The 27,209-nt window shown below is 44.1% G+C and overlaps 1 protein-coding gene across 4 annotated transcripts in view; it reads left to right on the top strand.

Annotated features, from left to right (window-relative positions):
• The window catches only part of ENOX2 (ecto-NOX disulfide-thiol exchanger 2), a 50,029-nt gene that overhangs the window by 15,197 nt on the left and 7,623 nt on the right, over positions 1-27,209 (top strand). For all 4 annotated transcript variants that reach the window (XM_037407721.1, XM_037407723.1, XM_037407720.1 and 1 more), the window contains 9 exons: positions 765-896; positions 5,720-5,875; positions 10,377-10,583; positions 12,248-12,481; positions 13,087-13,299; positions 14,888-14,994; positions 22,418-22,532; positions 24,206-24,387; positions 26,349-26,456. In XM_037407721.1, the coding sequence (XP_037263618.1) occupies positions 800-896; positions 5,720-5,875; positions 10,377-10,583; positions 12,248-12,481; positions 13,087-13,299; positions 14,888-14,994; positions 22,418-22,532; positions 24,206-24,387; positions 26,349-26,456 (1,419 nt within the window). In that variant the 5' untranslated portion in view covers positions 765-799. The remainder of the gene's footprint in view (positions 1-764; positions 897-5,719; positions 5,876-10,376; positions 10,584-12,247; positions 12,482-13,086; positions 13,300-14,887; positions 14,995-22,417; positions 22,533-24,205; positions 24,388-26,348; positions 26,457-27,209) is intronic.

Below are 27,209 nucleotides of genomic sequence, written 5' to 3' on the forward strand. Positions count from 1 at the left end.
TTTTTCCTTTTTGAAATCAGATATATTTTTTTTGCATTTGAGCATCTCTAGTTAAACCTGTGCAAACAAAAAGAACAAGCATATGTCTTGGTGGTGATGGGATTAACCAGCTAAAGGCATGGTTGACCCAGCTAAATCACTGAAGGTCTGAGTGTTTAATTAAGCCACATGTTTATATAATGTCAATGATTCTACCTGGACTGCCAGGTAACTGCTGGACCTTGAACAAATCACACTGGTACTGCTGCTGTCAGCAGCATGATGATGTACTTTGCTTTCTTTCCCTTTTTAGCATGAAAGCGAAATGTCTTTAAATGGCAATGGAAGTACTCTCTGCTGGAACAGTCTGGCCATCTCTGTTAAATTCAGTGCAGTTATGACAATTCATGCTTGCTGAATGTTTGTCCCTAGTTCATAAATGTCTTGTAAGGAGTATACTTTGATTCCTCCTCTTTAATCTATGTTTCTTAAAGGCCCCTTAGAGCTGTGCATTGTAGTGGATCAACTGTAATTTAGATGCTCTTGGAAAGCAGTGTTTTCATAGACCTTGCTTCTGTAAAATGTCGTCTGCTCAAGAAGGGCAGCACTGATTTTTATTTTTTTTTTTGGTTGGTGGGGTTTTTTTCTTTCATTTGCCTTTCTTGTGTGTTAGGTTCAAATCTGGTTTTGGATGTTGATGCTGTAGAGCCTCACTGGGCCTCGTATGCCCTGCAGAAGAGTTGGGATACGCACTAAGCTTGTAATCACTTTTTTCCTCTTGGCAGATGGTAGCAGAAATCTAAGCCTTGACTCCATTCTGATGGGCTTGCCAATGTCAGACCCGACTGCCTGGGCCACTGCAATGAACAATCTGGGGATGGCTCCCATGGGGATGACAGGACAACCCCTCCTGCCTGGTATGTGAGCTCATCTAGACTTGGCTTTTCTTTCAAGGGTGTCTTGGGGAAGAATCTGTTTCAGTTGAGTTAGATAAATGCCTACTGCATATAAAAACCACTAATAAGCTGTGTTTGAAATGCATTAGTGTCTGCAAGTGATTTATTTAGAGACCAGTGGTTTAAAACTGATTTAATAGAAAATGAGAATACATGTTTTTTGATGCAAACAATGATTATTGTGAGGTACCTCTAGATATACTCTGCAGTGGACTAACGGAAGGAAGGTCCCACGGAGAGCTCAGGAAACCAGTGATACCAAGTAACACATCATTCTAAGCTGAACTGGAACTGCTTAAGAGGAAGTGTGGGAGAGAGATGAAGGAGAAAGCAATAGGGCAGTAAAATGGATATGGCAGAAATTAATGGACGATTCTGCTCCAGAACTGAACACCTTGTAGTCCAGAGTACATGTGCATGGGTGAGTCATCCTATCCAGGATTTATTAAAGAGCTCCTGTAGGAAAAGAGCTCTGCTGTACCTCGTTTCTCAGTAGTGCAGGATCAAACTCCTGGAATGAAATTACTCTGTGCTTTACTGCATTAAGTGCTTGAGAAGGATGCTGTCTCCTGCCTGAATAATTGTCTGCTCACCTGGGGAGAGAGTCTCTGCATTGGCAGCACTCCACAGTCCTATTTCTGCTCTTCTGGCACAGAGCAGATAGTTTGCTGTGCAGCTGATACTATATTTAACTAACAGCATCACTTAACTTGCTCTAAGTTTTGCAGGCTGTACTATTCTGTCCCCTAGGCCTTGTTTCACATTTATCTTTCCTGTAGGGGTGTTTTTTTAGTGTCATTCTTCTGTTTGTATGCTTCTGTCAAATAAAAACATCCTAGGAGAACACACAAGTTTGAAGCGAGCCTCCCATTCCCTGCTGTAAGACTAGGGGAAGGCTTCTGAGTGATTGTTTTGATCCTTTTGAGATCAGGAGGTCTGCACCCAACACAAACAACTTAAAAGCACTGTTTTTTCTAAACCATTCTGATAAAGCTATAAGAAAGCAGGATGCTCTGGTGAATATGGATCAGTTCCCAAGCACTGTGATGATCTGAAGTTCAGACCAGACATATCTATAGTATTTATTAAAGATGAGAGGTAAGGGAAGCTTGATGTGCTGTGTGGATCATCTTTGCTGAAAGCTAGGTGGGACTAAAGTTTTGGGTCACAGTAAAAAAAAAGTTCTAAAAATGCTGAAGAATTCATCAACCAATTTCTGTTCCCTACGGAGGAAGTAAAGTATATAGTTGTGAGATGCTTTAGAGGACCTTGGGTCTAAAATGAATGCACAGCACCTTTTGCTCCATCCAAGCTTTGTGTAAAAAAGGTTTTCATAGCTTTCATCAAAAAGTACCTGGCAGGCCTGATGTTTTTCAACTCTAGAGTCCTTGAGGACTTTTTTCTTCTTTTTTTCTTCTTAAAAACGGAGAGTGGCTCTTCTGAATCTGCTTTTTAAGCCTCTTGGATGCTGGCCTGTAGCCATGGGCTCAGCTTCTTAACAGAAGAAGCAGGTCTCTCTGCAAGCTGGCAAGTTGTCTTGCACATTGCTGGTTTGAGCCATAAAACAGCAATGCTCACCACAAATCCAGCAGACACATGTTCTGTTTGCCCTTGCTTGCACATGCACTTTCTACCTTTCGTTGTGAGAAGATAGTTCATTGCCCTGCTAGTTCTTTTGCTTCTAATAATTGTATCTGTTCACGCTTTTAGAAAGCTGTCCCCTCTCTCGGATTCCCCAAGCTCCTCTGTTACCCACATTAAGGATTTTCTATAATTAGCATCCATGCACGTTGCTGTCGGCTAACCTGGAAGCAGCAACAAATTACCAGGACAAGGTGAGACTGCTGTCATTAGCATGAAGAATTATAAAATGTGAAGGGACTGAATTTAGAGGCTTGCAAAAATTGTAGCAGTGGGTTCACTTGCCTGTCCTTGACATGCGGCCCCTGGCACTGGCTGTAGGGACAGGAAGAACAGCCACCACACTGTCAAGGATGGTGGGGAGGTGGCTGAAATGCACCTTGTTTTGCCCCTCTTGCTGCCAGTGCTGAGGTCGTACTCTTGATCTCTTGGGTGTACCTATATCAGACTATGCTGGCAATTCAAATGGGATCTTGGACTCTTAACACATAGACGTTTTGAATGGTCTCTGTGTTTTCCAGCAGATGCCGTGTGCTCTGTGTATCTCCCATCCTCTGTGCTGTCTCAGCAGTGAGAGCTTTGGCTATTCCTCTTCTTCCAGTTTCAATTGATAGGCACCACTGGGCAAGGTCCAGATTGCTCCCTGCTGGTGTTTTGGGGTACAGCTCCAAGAAACTGAAGAGTTGCTTTACTATCTCAAGAGTGCTTTAACAGGAGAATACCAAGCCTGTGTGTAGCAGGGCACAGGCTGTGGAGAGCTGGTGTCCTGGAGTGACTTCTGTGCTGCTTAGGGGGGTCCTTCACGTCCCTGTGGTACCTGCTGCGTGCCCAGGGGCTGGCTGGCCCAGTCCAGCAGCATTGGTGAGACAAGTCTAATGCTTCACAGCTGGGATTGAGTTTGCTGGCACAGGTGTTGCCAAAAGGGAGGGAAGTAAAAGGCATCCCAGCCTAAACCTAGGAAATCCAAAAGATGTATTAGTAAGTTGGAGGCCAGGATGCTGGTTTTGGTAAGTGTTCTTCTAGCCCTTCGGGAAATGGGCTGTCCTGTGCTTGTTGCACTTCTGTGGCAATACCCTCATCTCAGGTTGGATCAGGTTGTTGTTTGCTTAGGACTAAGTCCTGCAATTTTTCTTCAGCTGTCTCGTATCTTCAGTGAGTTTTGTCATTGAAGGTCACAGCCATCCATGAGGTGACCTTTATGTTGAACTTCAAATTGGCAATATGTGAATATGCAGGGATCTGGGATGGGGTTGCCTCTCCCCATCCTCTCTTCCCTGGTCCAAATCTGTGAGTCAAGGCCCACCTCTGTGTCTCAAGACAGCAGTTGTACAGGTATAGCCTCAGTCACTGAGGCCAGCCCTTGTCACTCCGCACAACCCACTTCTTCTGGAAATCTGTGCGCAGTGCATTTTGGGGAGTCATGTAGCACCATCATAGGGAGCAGTAATTTAAACTGCACCGTATTTAAATCTTTTTAAGGTAAGTGAAAATACTATTTAAAAAAGCTGAAAACAGTGATGTCTGCCTGATCTTTTTGACGGTATCATCTCTGAAATCTACTAAGGAACATAAATGTGCAGCTTTAATGTCATGCTTTCCAAGCCAGATGTCATAGACCAGGCCATCCCAGCATCAGCTGGCCATGGATAAAGATACAGTTCACATGTATTCCTACATCCATATTTCACAGTTGGCTACAAGAAGATTTCTTGCACGTTCCTCTGAAATGCTTGTTTCCTGGCAGAGCATTTGCTTCAGATCTGTGTTTTTACTGTGGCCGTCCATATGTACCAAGTGCAAGGAAATCCAAATTAGGCCAGCAAAACAACATACATAAACTGTATAGAAATGTAGTCCAAGTAAAATATTTCAAAATACAAAGGAAAATAAAGTTCAGCTACCAAACCCAAACATCCAGTCTGGGCACTGAAAGCTGTCTTGCATCTGAATTACTGTAAGTAGTGGCTGTGAAGAGACGAATGTAAAAATGTAGCCTTAGGGATATGAATAGCATCTGAAATGATGCCAGCTTAGGACAAAACGAAAATGTTGCCTCTGTACCACTCAGTTCTGCCTATTTGTAAGTTTGTCTGTACCTTGCAAGATTAATTTTATCTGTGTACATCTGAAACAGGCAGCCAGATTCAAAGACTGTAGTGCTCAGGAATGTGTATTCTGTGGTAGTGTCCTGCGGTATTTTGGGATTGCCTGGGTCTTCAGAGCTGCTGCTGCTGTAAAAAGACTTGTGGTGCTAGAGGGTAGAGAGGATGTCATGTGCTTGCAGGAGGGAGTTCTTTCCAAGATCTCACACTGGTAGTACCAGCTGGCCCTTCTGGTACTGGTTGGCTTCACAGCTCAGCTGCTGACATTCTCAAACCCATGAGCCTTCTCCATAAGGCATCTAGTCGTACCGTTCCCATTTGAGTTGCTTAAAGGTATTGCTTCCTCAGGGTTCACAACTTCTGAATGGGTAAAATACCCCTCCTTTGACAGCTCTGTTTGATTTTGCTCTTTTTGGATTTTGCTTCCAATGCCAAGTAAAACTAAAGCAAAATGCTACTTGGATATAGTCAGAGTGCTGACTAAAGCCTAGGAACAATTTAATCAGGGTAAGGTGCAGGAAAAAGTGTTTCCTTAAATGCTTCTCTTCTGCGTATGTTTTACCCAGTATTATTCTGACATGTTCTTAGCTGCTGAAATTGGTACAGTTGTCTAGTTTGCAAGGTGATGCACTTAAGCTGTCTGCACTACTAAAGTACTTAAAACCTAACCCAGTTTGGTTTCATTAGTTTCCATATGCCACACTTCTTTGTGGATAAACCTCACTGGGGAAGGTTTTGATACTAGATGGGAGATGGTGTCCACAGAGTGGAAAAGGCAGTAGTTTATTTGAACAGGGAAAATTTATTTGGTTGAGGCAACCACAATGAACTGGTGTTTAAAAAGTTGTTGTCAGGGCACAGATCTAGTGATGTTCTAGTGATCTAAGGCGCAATGAACACTAATGTTCTCTCTTGATTGTTCTTTATTCAGCTAATTTTCACTGACACGTGTGGGGGGACTACTGTATTTTCTGTCTGAGTAAACGGTTACTGTATGAGTCCAAACCACTACCTGACTCCCTTATTCTTTCTCCCATTTAGATTTTGATCCTGCTCTTGGAATGATGACTGGAATCCCTCCGATCAACCCCATGATGCCAGGCTTGGGGATAGTCCCACCTCCCATCCCACCAGACATGCCTGCTGTGAAGGAGATCATTCACTGCAAAAGCTGCACTCTCTTCCCACCTAACCCACGTAACTGTCTGTTTTGTCCTGTTTCTGTCTGTCTACATAGGAATACTGTGTGTGTATATTTTTTCTACAAAACCTGTATGTAAGAGAAGAGCCATTACATTGCCTGGACATAGCAGCTGTGCGGTGAGCACTATGATGAGATGCAGCAAGCAGGTGACAATAGGAAAAGTTCTTGTCACTGAATGTCTGCCGTTTCTGTAAATAGCCTTTTCAGTTGTTAGATTGATAAGGACTGGGGAAGAAAGCATATCAAGTCTCTAGATATTTCAGCTCTAATCTTCACAGTGTGATTCTTGCATATGTTATCTAAGACTTCAAAGACAGTGAGCTCTTGGAAGTAAGAGCACTGGATCAGCCAGTGTGGTCCATGCTGAGAGATGGGCATGCTCTGGGTTTTGTGGAATGTGATGGCAGGAGAGCAGAGGCAGTTGGAAGTAAGAAAACTTTAAGAAACAGACAGTCAGGGCTCACCAGGCTGTAGCAAGAAACAATTATTCCCTTCAAACTAGCTGACTGACCCTTTCTCCTCACTTTCATAATAAAATAAAACAGCGGGGAAAACCATTGGTACCTGTCAGTTGGCTGGGCTTGTGCAGGGAAAGATGAAGATGATGAAATAGCTAACAAAATGTAGGTGTGGAAGGGTTTGGAGGGTATCTTTAGCCATTGCTGTTAGAACAGATATTTATCAGTTATGTACTTCGCATCCAGTCTGTTCCAGTTCTTTGTGTTAGTTTGGGATTTTTCTGGTTGAGGAGCTTACTGGTACTTGTATTAATTTCCATTAAAAGATTCTAGATTGTCTTGGTTACGTTTTTTGATCAAATCTTACTTTGCCCTCACTCTTTCTGACTCAAACCTGTACACTTCTATGGTAATCAGTTCCTTCCCTGTTTCTTGCAGACTCTGCATATGTATTTCTGAAATCTGGTTTTGAGTGACTACTCATCCAGTTAGGCTTGCAGGGTGAGGCCTTTTTTTTTTTTTTTCTTTGACATACAGGCTCCAGCTTATTTATTGGAAGCTTTGATTAAATTTGAGTCCTTAGAACTTTTCAGACCAGTTCTTTAATTTCTTAAGGTTGCTGCTATGAAATAAAAGCATCTTCAGTTACAAAACCCACAGCAAAAGCATTGCTTTTTTAGCTTTTCATTTCAGTTAAAGCATATCGACTTGTGGTTGCTCCATCAAGATTGTTTGTTTTAGTCCTAGATGGTCTCTGCAATGTTTATAAATTACTGCCCCTTGGATTTCAAGTGTCACTTCTTATTGGCTTAAGAACTACCTGATGAAATGCATTGACTTGTCATTTGCAACATCGTTATCAATGCATTTGTTCTTCAGCTTTTATCTGAGAAACTTAGTGTCATAGAGTTCTTCATAGCACATGAAGCATACCATAGCAATGTCTTTTTAGAACAGGGGTCCTCAAACTTTTTAACCAGGGGGCCGGCACGCGGATGAAGGGGTGGGCAGTCATCTGCAGCTGCTTGGTTCCCCCCCCCCCCAACCCCTTGCTTGGGGGGGGCAAGGGAGGGCGGGGGGTTCTGTAAATACTGGGGGCCAGATTGAGGAACCGGGGGGGGTGGGGGGTGCATATCCGGCCCGCGGGCCATAGTTTGAGGACCCCTGTTTTAGAACATTAAAAATACTCTAAAATAATACTTAAAAATATGTAAAAATTTCTAGTCTTAGCCAAATTCTCTCCTTAAGCGCACTGTGGTCCAAGTAATTTCTGATTTTATCTATGGTATTCTTCTTTTCACTGTCTCACAATTGACCCACAAAGCTCTACGGCTAATTTTGGTCCTTCCTGCACATAGCCATGCCTACTTCATTTGGAGGTTGCCCATTTTTCTTCCAACAATTTTGTTATGTGTCCTGCTTCAGCAGGTTTAAGTACTCTTGTTTAGGTTCCTAACTGAAGCAAGTGCAGTTGCTTCTCCATTTTTCTTTTTGTCCTGGAAACAGTTTTGGGGTTGGGTTTTTTTGTTGCGTTTTTAAAAAATTAAATACTCATTGACAAGCCAGTTCAAGAATTCTGCATGCTGTGTTAGAAGGAAGATGCACTGTTAGTCCTTTCCTGGCCTCCAAACATGTAACAAGAGTGCATCTCCATGCTGATAAATAACAAACACAGAAACAATTGGACACAGCTTTCGAGGTATGTGTTCTCAATTTCTTCTAGCCACACGGTAGTTTTTCAGCCTGAGGTCTGCATATGCTGTGTAGGCGGAACTTGCACCAGGGTGCTCCTGCATGCATGTCTTCCGCTCCCCTTCTCCTGTGTTTGTAACTCTCCATACTCTCTGTTTCTCATTCATCAGGGCTGCTAGCATTTCTTGGTGCTGTGGATTGCTTGTAGTAATGGTTTATCTACTTTGAAGAACTGTCCCTCCTTGTAACCTTCCCTTCTTGTTACAGACTGGCTCTTCGACTTCATCCAGGCCTATGCATTTCTGTCCTTGACTGCATGGAGTGTGCTTGGTCCTGTTTTCCTGGGACTTTTGTCCTCTTCTGGTTCTCCTGCTGTTTTAATCCCTCCTTTAGTGTGGCCTTGTGAACAGATGTAGTCTGAAACGTTAATTCCTGGTAAATATCTGTCAGGGATATTTGCCAGGGGAGGTATTTCTCTTCCTCTGAGCCAGTCTAGCAGAAAACTTTAAAAGAACTCCTATTGCCATTATTTTGCTAAAGACTTAAAGAATCATAGAATGGTTTAGATTGGAAAAGCTCTTTAGGATCGAGTCCAACTGTTAACCCAGCGCTGCCAAGCCCACCGCTAAACCACATCCCTAAGTGCCACATCTACTAGTCTTTCAAATCCCTCCAGGGGTGGTGACTCCACCACTTCTCTGGGCAGCCTGTTCCAGTGTTTGACAACCCTTCAACTTAAAAACCTGTTTTTTGCAAAATGCAGATAGCGTGGGTTCAGCACCTTCTGTTACAGCTGTTATCTTGTGTTTTATGTACTTATGACAGACCTAACCTATGATCTGAGACACGATCTGTGCAAAACTGTTCAGTACAAATAAATGTTAGACTGCGGGGATGGCTCTTGAGGCGTGATCAGGGCTGGTAAATTAGGAAGTTTCCAAGAAAAATTCATATTGATAGCAAAGTAGACAGAGGGAATATTTGATAAGATTATGAAGGTGTACTGGAAAGAGAATTAAACTTGGATTTCAGGTTCTTGGGGAAAACCTAGCAGTTGTGGTCAGTGTTACTCTGAGAGGGGAACCTCAGCATCTCACAGAGCTTGTGAGTCGTTCCTGGAGGCCCTTGCTATGAGCTGGCACTGGACTGGATGAGCTCCTGGCTGGGTACTGCCTTGCAGCTTCTGTTCTTGTAAAGTAAGAGTAGGACATTAAAAGCAACTGTTGGCGCAGAATTGGGGTTTACAGAAAAGGTTAAGGCTGTTGTTTCATAAGGCTGTAGCAAGTCAGTGGTCAGGCTCGGTGTGGGAACCAAAAGGAGCCATTTCCAAACAAAAAGAAAATAAACCTCCTAATTGCTTTTGTAAGAACTTTGCTGGAAATATGCCAAAGAATTAAAAGAATGTAATACAGCTGTTTTGTTAAATAGATGTGTAAGTAGTATAGTTCTGTGAACTTAACTGGAGCAATGGATCTCAGCACTGAAATTAATTTAGGATTTTCCAAATGTTAGAAGACACCAGGTAACAAGTGCATAATCCTTCTCAGCCTTCATGTGCTGAGTTGGGGAGGGTTTCACTGCACTTGCCAGGTGGGCACCTGGGCATGAAATGAGTTTGGTACTGGAAAAACACTTCTCCACATCACAGCTGTCTCATGCAGTCTCTTTTGTGTGCTGTAGGGTTACCAGGTGGGGAAGTGAGTGTACTCGGCAACCTGCTTCTGGCAAACTAGGCTTAGCTTTCAGCCTGCTTTTGTGTTCTGTGGTTCATTTTAGCCATACAGGTAAAAAACCACGTTAATTCTTTCTATACCTCTTGGTGCTATACTATTTCCTTCATCTCTTCCTTCTGTAATATCTTTTAGTCTAAATTTGGTTCATGACCTTCCCTTAACAGTAACATTTTTGTACCCTTTACAGACTGCTGTATAGTTTTTTACCCTTTAGGATCCTCGCTATATGTTTTCTATGTATTCTTTATGTTAGGACAATCCTTTAAGCTGTGCTTGTGTAGCACCTCCCATGATAAAGTTTTGAGGTCCTGGTGCTGCTCATGTTCTACAACAGGAGCTCAAGGGGCTTGCTTGTGCTAGGGAGAGTGTTTGGAGGGCTTCAGGCTTTGAGACCTTTTGTTTGGAAACAGGCTGGTAAACATACTTATTCTTGTATAGTACCTCAGCAGTGCTATAGATGTGCTGCTTGGTGAAGTCGAACGCGGTGTGGCTGGGTATATGTTTGAAGGAAGCCAAGAAGGTGTGGTCATCTCAGGAGGGGTGGGCAAATGAAAGGAATCGTGGTGACAAACCAAAAACTAACCTGATCTGTCTTCTCTTGCTCTCTTCAGATCTTCCTCCTCCAGCAACAAGAGAGAGGCCTCCAGGGTGTAAGACAGTGTTTGTTGGAGGACTGCCGGAAAACGGAACAGAGCAGATCATTATGGAGGTGTTTGAGCAGTGCGGGGAAGTCATAGCTATTCGGAAGAGTAAGAAGAATTTCTGTCATATCCGCTTTGCTGAGGAGTTCATGGTGGACAAGGCACTTTATCTTTCTGGTAGGTGAATTTCTGTCTCAGGTGGCAGCTTAAAATTCTGGGACAGAGATGTAGTGACTTCTTTGTAGTTGCAATAATAGGCTTTGTTGTAATTGGAAGACTTGAGTAACGTGTCAGTTTGCCTCTTTTTCTGCTGCTATTGCATTTCTGCTTGAATACATGAGAACTGCTCTTGATAGGAAATATAATAATGCTTTATGACCTTGGGTACTGCAAACCTCTACAAAATACTGGGATGAGGTACAGTCAGTGTCCATCCTCATCTTACCTGGATAAATGTCCAGCAGATTATGTAGATAGTGCTTAAGAGTCCTATCAAAATTTGCAGTTGCTCTCAATTGCTTGTTAATTGGATAGTCTGCTTGACTTCTATCAGTACTTTTTTCTCTCTCTTTTAGTCATCAGAGCTGAGACACCTGGGCTTCTTTTGCCTAGGGAGCCCCTGCTCTGCATCTGTAGGGTTTTAAGAGGTTTGTTTCATGGAGGTGAGAGACCACATAGATGGTGTTCACAGACTGTGTAGCTGGCAGACTGTGCGTTTCCAGCCAAGCCCACATTTGCTCTGCTGGTTACATCTGCCCTGAGCAGCCTGGGCTTTCCACCTCACTCTACCATTCTAGAAAAATACAGTCGTACTTCCTATTTCCATGCTAGAATCCCTTCCAAATGTGTTCTTTCAGTATATTAATAAACCAGGGTACTGCCTCCAAAGCTTGTACTCTTTCCCCAGAGATGAGATTGTCAAGATAAGATAAGATTGCTGTTTAAAGTAGTGGAAACTTTTCTGTAGTCTGTTTTGACTGACTGTAAACATTGTGTTTCATTCCAGAGACTGTGGAAGTCAGTTAGACTTGCAGTGCCCCGTTAGTTGTATGTCTCTGTGGTTGCCGCTTCTACATAGCCAGTACAGCCTCTTTAGCTGCAGGCGTTCTCTGCTTATAGCTTCTCCTGCTCAAAGCCATGGTCATACGCACAGGCGTTAGTGTTTTCCACATGCAGGCATTGCTTCTGGGTTTGTTCTTTGTACCAAGTCTCTCTGTAGTTCATATTTTCTTCCATATATCCCACCTGTGCTTTTCTTAATCATAAAGGAGAACCTTCTAGCATGTTTGTTGTGAAACTCCAGGAAAGGAGTCCTGCAAACCATGTTGGTGAGAAGAGTTTCCGTACATTGGACAGGCACATTTGCCAACCTTATTCCTGCTCCCACTGGATGATGGGGGCTTTCCGAAGATTACAACCATCTACCTGCTGCCGTCTTTGCTGCACCTCATGTCTCATGCCCCTCTTCCTATCCCCAGCTTCTGGAGTTTGAAAATGTGGAAGAACCTAAAGCAGTTCTGCCTTCCCCATGTGAACAGCTGGGCATAGTCCCACAGCCTGAGAGGTTATGTGAAGTTAAACAGTTGCTACTTGAGACCCAGTACCTGCTAGTGTTTAGAAGAGGAACAATACATGTAAGATCTTGCCTAGCATGTGCAAAACACAGGCAGATAGCAGCAGACCCCCTAACAATGTCTCCTTTTCCAGCATCACTCTCTGTGCGTGAAACTCTTCTGATTAGGAGCTTTCTGGCTCTGTAGGAATGAGATGGGCACTGGTGGGTGGCTGGAGCCCAGGGTGAGTCACCTGTCTTGTCTGAACACTGTTGTCATCACTGCCAGGCTATCGCATCAGGCTGGGCTCCAGCACTGACAAGAAGGATACTGGGCGCCTGCATGTAGATTTTGCTCAGGCTCGGGATGATCTGTATGAGTGGGAATGTAAGCAGCGGATGCTGGCAAGAGAGGAGCGCCATCGCAGGAGGCTGGAAGAGGAGCGCTTCCGCCCACCCTCCCCACCTCCTGTCGTCCATTACTCCGACCATGAGTGCAGCATTATTGCTGAGAAACTGAAAGGTAAGTTGTTCTGTAGGTCACAGCCACTCTTCTGCGTGGATGCAGGGACAGAGATTTGGATTCTCCAGTGGTTGTCTTGCTGAACTGAAATGACAGTGCCATCCAGACCTTGCAGAGCCCATTCAGACTGAGTGCGCAGCCTGCGCACAGCAGCTCTCCTAGCCATCTCTTTTTTTCAGAATTGTGTTTTTTGTAAAAACATACTTGAGTACAACAGTTTCTTCCAAACCACTTTTGTTCATGTTAAAAGGGCTAGTGTTAAGTCCTAAGACCTTCTTTGAAGCCTAAGACCCCTGTATGGCCTCATTCTTTTGAAGCTGTAGGCTATTTTGTTTCATGAAGGAATGCATCTGAATAGGCATACGAAGTTTTCCAGCAGGTTTCTAGCAGCTGGTCCTCCTCTTGTTGCACCTCAGCTTGACATTAGACTTACCTTCGTTTGTATAGCCTTGTATTCAGATAACGCTGTGCTTTCAAGAACTGTGATTAGCTGCCTGAAGTAAGTTGACCTTGAAAGAGCTCTTCAGCAGTGCTAGGGAAGGGGTCTGAAAGCTGCACAAGTGACCCTGCACTTCTTGGTGTAAAGGTGTCCTTTCTTGCTGCAGATGACACAAAGTTCTCAGAAGCCATCCAGACCTTGCTGACCTGGATAGAGCGTGGAGAAGTGAACAGGAGGACCGCCAACAACTTCTACTCCATGATCCAGTCGGCCAACAGCCACATTCGCAGACTGGTGAATGAGAAAGCAGCTCATGAGAAAGAGATGGAAGAAGCTAAAGAGAAATTCAAACTTGCTCTCTCAGGGATTCTGGTTCAGTGTGAGTAGTGCTTCTGGGCTGAATGTTGGTTGTCTGTTGTTGTAGGGAAGACACTTAATTTCTAGAGTCTGGAGAGGCCTTGTTGAAAGGGCTCCAGGAAAAGAAGTAGCAATCACTTCTGTGCAGCTACAGTTAATTTATAAGCATATATCATTAACTTGGCAGAAGTTTCTTGTGGTACTTTTTACTGGAGTAAGAGTTCGCATGGGGTGGAGGGGAGGAGAATACGAATTCTTAATTTTTTTCCCTCTTTTAATTATAGTCTGTTAGTAGTTCCGTCATCTTTTCAGCTCCACTTCTATGTACAGACAAGGTAAGTTCCTGGTAATCTGGTGCCTCAGCGAAGTGTACAGGATTTACTCGCCAAAGGTAGGATGTAGCAGTGTTCCTAACACCCAGTTCTCAGTCACAGATGAAAACCTGTTGCAGAACAGCATTTTGAATCTGGGTCTTTCAAATCCTAGTACTTTATTAAACCATGAAATCAAGGAAGAGGCATGGGCTGTATTAGTTCTAGGATGTGACTTTTCCTCAAACACTCATTGCCTCTTACACATCCTTTAGTAAGTCTGAATTATTTTTAACTTTTTTTTTTAGAGTACCTTTCAGGGTATCTTTTCCACAATTGCACTAAGTCTCCTTGAGCCCCTTGGCTAGGTTGTGAACATTCTTAACTTTTGGTTTTATATTCAATAGTTTTGGCTGTTATTTGTTTGATACTTGATTATTTTTTTATTATTATTAAATTCAATTGATGGTAAAAAATATGGGCACACGGTCCAGAGCGAAATACAGTAAGCACTGCAGAGTAAGTAGTAATAGACAGTAGCATGCAACTCCACTCTGTAAAACAGCTGTTGATCTCAGCCACTCTTAGATTAATCTGAGTAGCAGAAAGCTGATTTTGTTTCCTAAGAATGATGCCTACTACAACATCAAAAGCATTTTAAAAAAAAACCACAGGTAGATGTGCTTTCTGCTGTAGGATTAGCTCTCATCCAAGGAGAGGCACTTTGTATTTCCAAAAACCTCTGCAAATTTTCTAGAGAAATAGAAGGAATAAATCTCAGGAACAAAAAAAGTTGATACCTGATGCCAGAATCCTTCTTCTGTAGTGCATGCAGGCAGGATGCGGCCATGCTCAGGCTGAGGCACTGTTTTGGGACTGCACCCGCTGGGCAGAAGAACATCCAAAGTGCCAGCTTTCACATTTGTACTTAATCATCCCACTTAAGAGAGCAAGTGCTACCTGGGTGTACTTGTTACACTCCTAGGCAGCCTTGTGCAGTTATTTGAATATTTTTTTTCAGCACAACATGTGCCTGCATTTTTTCCACTTAAGAGCAGATGCTGTTTTCCCAGTTGATCGTTACTCTGTGAGCGTTTTGACACTGGCCTGATGAGGTCCACTCTCTTCTTTCCAGCCACAGAGTCCCTTTCCTGAGCATAGCTTCAGCACAGTACAGTGTTATAAGAAAAGGTTAGCTAAACCACCTGCCTGATTCCACTTTTTTACTCCTTTACTCCTCTTGTTCGCCCTCTCTGGATGATATTCTGGCCTGATTTGACTGCTGATTTGATACTACAGTCGAGCAGATAGTGGCCGTGTACCATTCTGCCTCCAAACAAAAGGCTTGGGACCATTTCACGAAAGCTCAGCGTAAGAACATCAGCGTGTGGTGCAAACAAGCAGAGGTTGGTAATTTTTTATTGTGTTAGATCCTCCAGCACAGTCTCTTTCTTGTCAGGATATTGATGTTAAGTTTGCACAATGCTCACGTGCATAACACCACCTTAATTCACAGTGTAAGATGGGAATTACTGAAGGCGTCTCTTGTATTACAGGTAATAAATTTTCTTGGTATTTGTGTTACTAGTAGCAATACATTGAGTTGTGTATACTGATTGAAGTTGTGTACAGTAATAATTATTGTTCTGTTTTCTGCTGTTTTTAATGTTAAAGCCAAGGGATTTCTAAAAAGATGTTAAAAAACCCCACATCCAACCAACAAACCCTAAGCATCATCAGAGATCTATTTTATCACATTTTTATTGATGGAGTTGAGGGAGGATGTTCTCATATTTGTGTATGTATCCCATGCAGCAACAACACTAGCAAAATCCAGGATTTAAAGGTGGCGAAGAGGATGGGGTTGATGGAAGAAGGCATGTCACTCAAACCACTCTTCCTTCGAGAGGAAGAATAGTTCTCAGTCCCTTATCTGATCTTATCAAATCTTATTGCAGTCAGGCACAATGTCAGAAAAAAGAAAGCTAAGGTAAAGAAAGGCTGTCTCTTGGGAAAGTGATGCTTTTGGGAGATGTTTGTACTGGAATCTGTGATGAAATGCCTGCTGCCTTCTGTTGCCTGCATAGTAGGGATGTCACACTGCTTGGCTGCATCTGGCAGCGCAGCCCATCTTCATGTTTGTCTGGCCTGAGGAAGAAGGGAGGAGATAGCTGTGCTCCTGACCACGTGGAGGGCTACCAAGAGTAGCAGAAGAGCCCCGTGGTGGGTCTCCTAGTCAGAGCTAGTCTCCCCTGGAGTCTCACTTCTGTGTCCCTTCCCTGGGAACTTTAGTGCTCAAAATGGTAACAGAAGTATTGTCACCCTGAGGTATGAATAGTCTTGAAGGGAAGAGCAAGAAATGGTATTTTTCTTGCTAATTGAGCTTTTAAAGTAGGCTGGAGCTTGAATCAGTTTTTACCACTGACAATAAAGACTTCCCCAAAGTAGTAGGACCCAGATCTAAAGTGTAGAAAAGAACCACTGTGAAAAATACCTGCCTTTTAACCTAATCCAGGGAGACACTGCTGCGTTTGGAAATATTCTTTATTCACTGCAGAAACACTAGCAGTTTGGAGCTGACCCTGTCATTTGTATGTCAGAAATCAAGCAAAGCAGATGCTTTTCCATCTCAGTATAACCTTAAGAAGGTTTCCAGTGGGTTGCCAGTGTTCAGCAAAGCCATGCTGGGAATTATCAATTTGGATGCTGTGGTTGAGGGACTGGAAAGGAGTTGGGCATTTGGCACTGTTGTCTAAGTGTTCCCGTGACAGATGTGTAAACAGCTGAGAGGGTCTTGTCTGCATGCACTGTCAATTAGTCACGTTTGGGCGAGAAACCCTACTCTGCCTGATAGCTTTGGATTTTTTTCTTTGTTTCAGTACCCTTACTTGGAAAGCAAAGGTTGCTGACTGTTGGACCTCATTGTGTGGCTTTCCAGAGCCCTGTGCAGCCAGTAGTGAATGTACCATCTTGAGATGGGGAAAGGGAAGGCACTGACTGAAGAAGTGTTTGCCTGATGTTGCCCAGTAATTCTCTGGAAGACCAGTTTTTGGCTTCCAGTTGTGGATTGCACTCAGTCCTTCTAGCACACAACCACTGTGCAGGAGCGTGCCGGTGTCTGTGTAGGTTAGAGCTGAAAGTCTGGACATCCTTCATGACACCCACCTAGGTGAAAGCAGTGGTAAAAGGCTAGTGTTTTCTGAAGGGCTTGTTTATTCCTAGGAAAAAGGATTCTGACATGCAAGCTGTAGAGTAGCAAATGAAGAGCGAGATGAGCTTTCAACCACAGCATCTTGTTCAGTTAATCTTTCAACATGATGCTGAAATCCTGCTCAGCTACTCTTTCTCAGATCCCTACTCTGCAGTAAGCAGATGTCTGCCTCAAAAGTAGAGCCTCAGAGCAGACAGCACATATATTCTACCCAAATCCCCACATTATGCCATTCCATCAGGCATGTACACAGATTTCTACTGGGGATTTGAGGGATAGGTTAGACTGAAGTTGCCTGTGCAGTATATCAGTGCCACGTGGGGTATCCTCATGCATCTGGAAGAAATTACTTCCATCATCATTTCTTTTCTGACAATGCTCAGAACAGGAAGACGAAATGGCATGGAAATATTTTAAACTATTCAATTTCCAATACATCTGTATTGGGTAATGAAAATGTTAGATGTGTCTAGTGATTTCTTTAGGTAGCCATGACTCTGCAAGAACACCAAGCTCCCAGAGCATTACTTATGATAGCTCTGGGGGTGTCTTTATGTTTTCACCATTTCCTCTTGCAGTGCTAGGCACTGTGTCTCCTGAGACCTACGTGGATCCTCCTGGTCTTGTCCCAGTGTGAAGCAGAGGAGGTTTGCTTAAAACACCTCTGAAAACATTATTTTGGATTGGTATTTTAATATGATTAAGGCTAACATCTTTTTTTAACTGAGCCTGTAATAACAAGTGTCTAAAAAGAAATCTTATTCTGAGGCGTATTATTCTGTGAAAGACATAGGGTTGTCTCATTCAGTGCATGGAAATGAAAGAAGCAGATCACCATATACTTCCGTGTAGGAGGGGGTCTTATAGGGTTGGGTTGCTTTTGGTGAAACAGTAATTAATTCAGCACGCTTGTATGTTAGTGCAAAATGTTGGTGATGTACATTATCATTATCTAGTGTATGTTAACATTAATCTTTATTGAAATGATGATGCATTAATATTCCAATGCATGTGTAGTGTTAGCCAACAAAAAAGTACATCAAGTAGCTGATTAAACCTCTTGTCCATAGATCTCACCTGCAAAGGCATAAATGACAGATTTGAGATGAGAACGTGATTTATAGACAGGAGAAACTGATTTTCTGGAAAGAGATTGTACATGTGTCATTCTTTCTGTAGAGAAAGAGGTCACGTATAAGAGCTATATGAGCTTTGCTTTCTTTACCTTCATGATATAGCAATAAAGAACATTGAACTTCATCACGTTTCTGCTTTGCAGACAGAGTTTTCTGTTTGGTTCTGCTAGGTTATATGTCAGGAACTTTCATGTGGCTACTTATGAGATTTGACTTCCAGACTGCTTATACATAGAGCCACAGAATCACAGAAGGGTTTGGGTTGGGAAGGACCTTCAAAGACCATTTAGGCCAACACCCCTTACCTGGGCAGGGACATCTTTCACTAGATGGATGGGGCTTTTAGCAACCTCAACCTGACCTGACCCTGAACACTTCCAGGGATGGGGCATCCACAACTTCTCTGGTCAACCTGTTCCAGTGTCTCACCACTCTCATAATAAATAATTTCTTCTTTATGTTTCGGCTAAATGTGCCCTTTTTTAGTTTAAAAAACAGTGCCCCTTGCCCTGGCTGTCTTGCTGATTGACTGGATGCTAAGCAAAAATGAATTCCAAATCAAATACAAGAATAAATGCAGTTTATTATATTACACTATAATAAAAGAAAACCAGCAAGCACTATGATAAAAGGAAACAGTACTAGTTATTATGCACGATATGATAAAAGAGCAGTAGGGGCAAAGAATCAGATCATTACTGCAGAGCGTTGCTGAGACTAAGAAAAGGATCAACCACCACTCGCCACCTTGACATCATCCATGCCCACACTTCAGCTGGGGAGCCCCGTTGTAGCCAGCACCAGGAGTCTCTCAGTAACTGGGAAAATTCCTACGTGGTGTGTCTGCCCATAGGTGAAGCTTCTGTGTAATATTCTGTCTAATCAGTGTAAATCTTCCTGTGGTTCAGTGTTTTTTCTCAGGTGTTGAGTTCCGTATTACAGACTTGGAAAACAAGTCTATCCCAGCAAAGCCAGAAGTTGTCTTTCACCTTTAAGATTATTTAACATCAAAAGTAAATCTGGGCAAAGCTGACAGGCTGGTGATCTGTGATCACCCCTCGGTTGGGTATATGCAGGCTGCCTTCCTATATAGCTGCAGCCTGAAAATATCTGTAGGGTTGTATAATACCCAGCCAGTGGCCTTCTCATAAAGTATAGGTGATCATTCTCCATGTTGGAAAACTCTAAATGATTTTGTCTTTGCGGGAAGTTTCAGGCTGTGATCTCTGCATGAAACTGCACTTCTGGGACTTCCCAAATCCCACTGAATCAAACCTTTTGTAGTAGGTAAAGTTTTGTTTTATACCTGATAAACCAGGTGGAGTCTGATTCAGACCATACCTCTGCTTAGAGCCCTAGTGCTCGTGCTCTATCCTGCTTATTGAGATTGCTTACCGTGACTGGGGTGGGAGCACTCTCTCCATTTGGAGCTGTCTTTTGTTCCAAGGTAAGTTCTCCCGGTGGGAAGAAGCTGTGAGACCATTGGTGATGCCTCTTCCAGGAGTACTTGCTGCTCAGCTCAGCCTGATGGTCTCCCCCAGCATAGGGTCTTCTCTTAAATGAAGGTGGACCCACAAGATGCATCTTCTTGGTACAGCTTTGGGCAGAATTTAATCCTGTGGGTCCCTGCATTGGAGGAAAGCCTGGTGGGCAACTCAGGGAATGGGGATGTGTTGGGGAGTTGTTAGGTTAGGCCAGGGTTTTATTTTTATCAGTGATGACTTAAGGTGGTTTTCCCAGGCAGTGCCAGCATGTCCTGTAGCTGCAGGCAGCTCCTTAAGAAGCCACGGAAGCTTGAGACCTGGTGATACGGTAGCTATCGGCCAGCATGTTCCTAGCTTAGGAAGGGCCTCATTCCACTATTTGGCTTCTCAGATGCTTTTTCCTCTCCCATCCAGGGTTCCCCCTTGGGCGCAGTCAGGGTGCTGGTGAACTGTGGTATAGCTGCTGTGCAGCCTGGCCAAGCCTGGCCCCGCTGGGTGCTGTGCTCTGCACAGCCTTCTCCAGCTTCAAGGATGCTTTAGGCTTTCGGCTGTTGTACTGGGTCAGTTAAAGACAGTGGGAAGATTTTCCTTTGATCTTCAACCCAGCTGCTGTTTTATGGATTATTTTAGGGCAGGCAGCAGTTGCTTTGCAAGTGTAGCCAGTGCTGCCCATCACACTGGGACCTGCCTTGTTCTTGCCTGTTCCACGTCGCTGTCCCCAAGCTGTCCATCCAAGCTGAAAGAATGGTTGTTATCTCTGTTTGGGGGATTGTTGGATGTGTGCTTGGTGCTGGCCAGCAGAGTTTTTGAAAGTTTCAGGCCATTAGAGTAAGAGGTGGACATTAATTTTATTTCATAAGTAAATCTTCTATATCTTTTATCCTATGGTTGTTTCTGGGGTGGTATAATCCAAGTGAAGTTGTGGTAAATTGACAGCGGGTAGGGACACTTGGCTGCCTGTGCTAGCCTCTAGTAAGTATTCTTGACATCTCCATCTCCTCGAGTAACTGACCGTTGGTTTCTGAATGTTGCTTGTCCTGCTCTGCAGAGAGGATGGAGAGGCTGCACTAGGTGTTTCCTTGCCTTGCAAACAGGCTGATGCATGTCTGTGCAGAGCTCTGCCTTTGCCCAGTGTGAGCTGGCTGTGGCAGGGGATCTTGTCTGGAGGAGCAGGGGAGGCTGGCTGGCTCTGCCTGGACGAGGTGAATGGAGCAGAACAACGCACACAGGCAGGAGCTGCGGTAGCTCAGGGACTAGCATAGGAGGTAGCATCCCTGTTCCTTTCTGATCCCTAATGTGAGCCAAGGGTCTGGCCGAGAGTGGAGAGGAACCCAGCAGCCAGAGGGAGAGTCCCTGTGGTGGAGGCTAAGTGCCAGTGGTTGGCACAGAGGGAGAGAAGCTTCAAAGCGCACCAGAATTTGTAAGAGTCGGGAGGTGGCTGGGCTGTCTTTGGCCTCTGTCTGCGTACTCACAATTTTTGCTTCTAACTGGCATGACCTCTGTCTGGTAGGTTTTGTTGTAGCTGTGCAGCTGCATGGAGGAGGCATGGAGCTGAGAGGAATGGACTGGGCAGCACGGTGGGTCATGGGTATGGTCATGCTGCAGTGGGGCAAGAGAGGTGTGTGGGGTCGTACCAGCTGCCATGTAGGCCAGTGCTTGGAAGGTGCAGGATATGTTGTGTGGCAGGAGAAGGAAATGCCAGGGAGACGTGTCACCTAGCAGCTACGTGGGTCGGGAGGGGACATCACCGGTGCAGGTGCTGTCGCAGGTGAATTATTAAGAGAAGTCATTGTTGTGAGGTTAACTAAAAGGGTTTTATTGATGATTAAATGATGATCAAATGATAATTAATCGATGATTGAATAATTAAATGGTAACCAAATGGCAATTAAGCAATAATTGAATTGTAATTAAACAGCAGTTTGACAGTGGCAGTTTGACAGCGGTTAGACAGCAGTCAAACGCTCTACTACTTACTACACACCTCATAATTCAGCTATAGCTGGATATGTAGATATACATTAAAAGTGTTGCTAGCTTATAGTATACTTTTAGACATAATGTAAAATGTCATTTAACTTGTTATAGATATTAGATGCTGGGTAAAGGGTCCCTCAGCCTTGATGGGTCACCCTGAGAGGCATCCCTGCTCAAGGGAGATCACTGCTGTGCAGCCTCTGCCATTCAGGAGAGCTCAGTGGGCTTGCGGGGGGTTACAGGTGTTTGTAGTGTCAAGTGATGGACTCGTAGTCAAACACCCCCTTGGTGTAAGCGCAGGGGTGCAGCTGTAGCCGTTCTAGTTTGGTCTAGTCCCAGCTCAGGCTGGCACTGTTAGCTCCTGAGAAGGCACGGCTTAGCACAATTTCTCACAGCTCACGCAGCTGGGCTGACTTCAGTCAGGCATACGTGTCTGCGATGGCTGAACCCACTCGGTGGGTGCACGCATCGCGGGCGCTGAGCTGGAGAGTGTGGGGTAGGAGCCCAGCAGGGAAGAGGCAGGGCAGAATGGCATCAGGGAAGGGTAAGAGTGGTACCGCCCTTGGGTGTGTGGAGCTGGGGGTGGCACTGACAGCAGTTTGTGGTGGCAGTGGGTTACTGATCTAGATGCAAGGAGCAAGGAGACATGAGGTAGTGGTCCAGTGGAGCTTACCAGGTTCAGCAGCTGAATGTAGGACAGGCGCGTGGATGTCAGGCAGGGCAGATGTGGGGAGAGGGTTCACCGAGAAGCTACACTGTGGACAAGGCTGGGTGCCTGCCCTGGGGGAAAGAGTAAAAGGGAGATGGAAGAGTCAGTAAAACCAGTAGCACTGACAGATTGACTCATGCTGGATATTGTCTTTGATCTAAGTCTGTGCTAATTTATTTTTTTTTAATTGTTTCCCCTTCCTTGTATCATGGAGTCGTGTTTTGCAGACTTAGATTTCGGCATCTTTTTACCCAACCAATCTGTTCCTTGTAATCTGTATTTTAAAAAAACACTCTACTTTCTGAACCTTAGGAAATTCGTAACATTCATAATGATGAACTAATGGGTATTCGAAGAGAGGAAGAAATGGAAATGTCTGACGAAGAAATAGAAGATCCATCAGAGATGAAAGAAACAGAAGAATCAGGTAAAATCACTTTTTACAGCTCATAAACAAAGTACTTGTCTCTTCAGTGGTTTCTTTCAGAAGCCTCATTCTGACTGTTTTGTACCCCAGCATTGTCACAGGCAGAGCAAAATCAACTGCGGTTACCTGGAGTTGTTTTCCTCTCGGTGTCTGGTTCTGTAGCCAGTGTTTGTCACTCCTCCCTGCGATGGTGAGGGTAACCTAAAGCTGTGTCTAAAGCTAGTCCCTAGCGAGACACATGGCATTCATGGAGGTGCACGTGGAGGAGCTGTAAGCTCCCTGCCACGTGTGCAGGTAACGGCACAGGCGCAGTGGTGCTCAGCTGAGCTCATCTGCACAGCTGCTCTGTGCAGAGTGCCCTGCTTTTGCAGCTACACCACTGTTGACCTGAGGTGTCCCATTTCAGTGCACCGCTGATGTCTGCCCAGCACTGGGGACACATTTACACAGCAGCAGGTCCCCACCTCAAAAGTGCTGGGTTTCAGTGGTGCTCTGAGCATTTCACTGGCAAACAGGCACAAATCTTGTTAACTGTGTGAGTGTTTCAGTGATGTTCAGGTACATTTCCCACTGCCATGGGCTGTTTATCAGCTGTCATTGGAAGGCTTTTCTTGCCTGATGGTGGTCCCACATCCCCCTCACTGTTCCTAAACTTGCCAGTGCAGTGTACAAGCATGTTTGCATGTGCATCTCTTTCAGCTGTAGTAGAAGCTTAGAGACTCTTGCCTGACCCTGCTCTTTGCGGCCAGACGATGAATGGCAGCAAAGAGCAGACGCAATGACCAAATGACCAGGCAAAATTTCCATTCTTTGCATTCATAAGGAGCAGGGGTTCACCCTGGAATCTGTCTTTTTTTTTTGTCCAGATCCATTCTAAGGAGTTAATTCATTCCCACCTTGTTTTTCTGGTATGAGGAAAGCAGTTTTTCATCTGCTGAATATTGCTAACTGTTCTTTCTTTGTGAAATGTGTAGCTGTGCAGAGTGGGATCCAACACATACTCACTGGCTGGGAGAATGAGCAGGGATGATTAGATAAAACCCACCCAAACCCCACCTTCTTCCCATGCAGCGTGTCTTGTCTGTCTTCCCTGTCTTCCAAGTACAGTGTGCCATTCCCAGGCAAACATAACTTTCACATGCTTTGGCCATGGCCCAAGTACCAAAGGTTAACAGCAAGCAAGGCTATGGGATGTTAAGCTATGCTCTCCACATCATGGGTATGTTTTGAAACCTGCTGAAGCTCTCTTTGAAGCTGTTGTGTTAGATAATCTCATTCCTGGATTCATCAAGCCGTGTATAGACACCAGACTGATGCAGGTGTTTCAACCCATGACCTGATGGAGACATTCTTCTAGATGAAGGTGCCAGTGGAGCCTGTCCCAGAGTCTTTCAGCTTTGCTGGTTAGGAAACCTGCTTCCTTGCCAGCATGGTCATTTCACCCCAATATGTTCTTTTGCGGCTTTTTTTTTTCCTTCCAACTTAACTGCATTCGCTACTGAGTGTTGCTGTTTGTCCAGAGGAGCTTGTTTTCTAAACAGATACTGCAAACGGTCGTCGGGAGAAATTCATTTTGGTACTCTGGATTTGTAACTGGGTGCTGAGGGAGAGCACCCAACGACTTCTTTCCCGCAGTTCTTTGACTTTTGATCCCTACCTGCCTTCTTCTTCAGCGCTGGTATCACAGGTGGAAGCACTGAAAGAAGAAAATGACAGTCTGCGCTGGCAACTGGATGCCTACCGGAATGAGGTGGAACTTCTAAAGCAGGAGCAAGGCAAAGCGAGCAGGGATGAAGACACAACCAAGGAACAGCAGATGAAGCTTCTCCAGCAGGCTCTGCAGGGGATGCAGAAGGTGGGCCCAGACTTTTATATAGTTATGGCCTTGCTTCCAAGGCAGATGGGCTGTGATGTGGAGCAGAAACACAAACAAAGGCTTTTTGGTTTTCAGTGCAAATGGGTGCAACTTTCTATCACTTCCAGTGTTGCCAAAAAAAAGCCAGCCAACCAACCATTCAAAACAGTGATTGTGTATGAACTCATAAGTCACATGGAACTAATCTGTAGTTTATGGATTCCTTGTGTGCTCTTTGCTTGACCACACTGTGACTCCCCAAATACTGTGTCTGTGCTTACCAGCTCCATAACCATGTGAGATCCTGGTTACCAGCATAAGCAAGAAAGCGGGAAATGCCAGGCTTGCTTTGACACCTTTTCTGAACTTCACTGGGCTTTTATTTTCATGGAAATGTGTAGGGCTTATCTTCTTGTTTGGGATTTCCCTGTGCTGAATGTTGAGTGGCTTGGGTCCTCGTAAACCTTAACAGTAGCCCTTGAGATATTAAGCCAAACTGATAGCCAAGCACATGGAGCATATAATAGTTCACGTAAGCATCTTGTTAAAATAAGAACCTGCAGCAATGCTGTGAAGGCTGTGGTTATCCTTTGGATGAATATGATGGCACCGGTGTTTGTGATGTTGGAGCTGGCAGGAAAAGCCTACTGTAGTCTCCATCTTCAGTGCAGGAGGAAATGGCAGGAATTGCAGGACAACAGATTTCCCGTTTTGCAGGTGTCAGGCAGGTCAAGTTTCTATTTACACTGCTGCCAGGATGAATGGTGCTGGGAGAATACTCTGGAGGGAACTGCCTTGGTGAAAAAAGATGCTATTTGTTTGTAACTATTAAGGAATAACATGAATATTTTTTCTTCTTCTCTTTTTTTTCTAGTTGAGGGAGGAAAATACTAAAGTAAACAACTGAATGGGGATGTTTTAAGCATGAAGAAAGCATTCACTGAAATAGATATATATGTATCTTCATTTGATTTAGGAAAGCTGCTAGGCTAGTGCCTTTACCATATTAGCGTTTAAGCTTTTCTCTTCCTGGTGACTTGATCTTGCCTGTTTCTCAGAGGCCCAGTGCTGTTAGCAGTTTGAGCACTGTGTTCTTCTGCCTCTACTGGGAGATGAATCATATTTTCCCTCTGTTGCCTGTGTTGGTTTGTTCAGTTAGGGTTTTGTACTCATCTGCTTTCCCTGTGGGACGCATTCAGGAGTACAAATTTGCTCTGAAAGCAGACTGTTACATCCACAACCACGGCTTGGTTCTTGTTGATAGGCACGGGGTTGGGCCTTAGAATTTCATTCTGCTCACCTCTGAGGTGTGGGTTGTGATTCCCTGCCCAGCCTTTCTCCTGAGCTTTGCTACTCAAGGGATCACACAGCTTGCTGTGGTGTTTGTCGCAAGCACCTTGCCCCGCTGGGCTGATGCCCAGGGCAAAGAGCAGTCATCACATTTTTCTGCAGTGTGGACTTGTGCAAATAATAGTGAAAATCTCCTTACTAGTAGCTGTTTCAGAGTATTTTCTTAAATTGCAAGACACCTCTGTATTAATGTGGGGCTGGAGATGTAGGAGGACTTTAAAGTGACTTCTCCAGGTCACTTGTGTCTGTGCTGCTATTTCTCGTGTCCTGATGGTACGGCCATAGTGTGAACCAGAGTGGGGGAGAGGAGGAATTGGCTTCAACAGGGGTCAGGCCCACAGTCTAGTGCACAACACGTGTTATTTCAGGGACAATGAAGGTTTGTTGATGATGGAATTACTGCCCCATGTTTGCAAAGTCATGCTTTTTTTGTATGCTTACAGGCAAAGACATTTCTAAGGTACATTGTAGAAACAATTTCTGCTTGTTGTGCACAATCTTTTAATTGTTCTGAATATGATCCATCTTCATGAAAAAGCCCTTATTTTATATTCCTTAAATAGTAGGAGGTAAAAGGTGGTTAAGAACTGAGTTTATCTTTTCTGTTCCAGCATCTTTTGAAAGTGCAAGATGAATACAAAAAGAGAGAAGCTGAGTTAGAAAAAGTGAGAGAAGAAAAAGTAAAAATGGAAACATTATTAGAAAGCCTGAAGGAGCAGGTACGTGCCATCCCAGTGCTTCCATATTCTCAGTAGTAAATGTACTCCTTAGATTTTGTGGTCCGTCACGAGCGCAGTGATGGACCTCTGTCCTTCTGCACTCTTGTAGAAGATGCCTAACACTGTCTTAGGAGCAGTTGTCTTTGGAAAGCTAGAAAAAAGTACCTGCCAAATTGGAGGATGTGTGTCAGTAATGAACTTGCTGATTGCTTCATGTACCAGTGAGACAATCTACGTAAGCAACTGTATAAATAAAAGATTAACTTTCATTTATAGTATACAGTACTTATAATGTGCTTTTCTGTAACCTGAGCTTTAAATGATAAGAAAAAATGTCTCAATTATCAAACATTAATTTTTAGACTTGCATTTTAGGGATGGTGTTTTGATTTGATCTCCATAAAACACTATTGTCAGTGCTGTAATATTTTTATGCTTGCTGGATTTATTCTGAACAGAAATGCATACTGTTTCTTCTCAGGTGTGATCCACTGTGTCTCTTGATTGTGGATACGTGTAGGAATCTAAACTTGCGTGGTCCTCTCTATAGCACAGACACAATTATATGGGATAGACAAGGAACATTATGTGGCACTTCCCACTGAGGACCGTAGTGCCAAGCGCTAGGTCTTGTCTCAGATTTTCAATCTGTAGCCCCATCGTTTTGTGCCACGAGCTAGGGAAGATAATGTCTTTCTAGTTACTAAAACTGGCTTTGTATTCCAGTAATCTTCAGCGCAGGAGCTTCAGTGC

The sequence above is a fragment of the Falco rusticolus genome, chromosome 14 (assembly GCF_015220075.1).
Source record: "Falco rusticolus isolate bFalRus1 chromosome 14, bFalRus1.pri, whole genome shotgun sequence".
Classification (NCBI taxonomy): domain Eukaryota; kingdom Metazoa; phylum Chordata; class Aves; order Falconiformes; family Falconidae; genus Falco; species Falco rusticolus.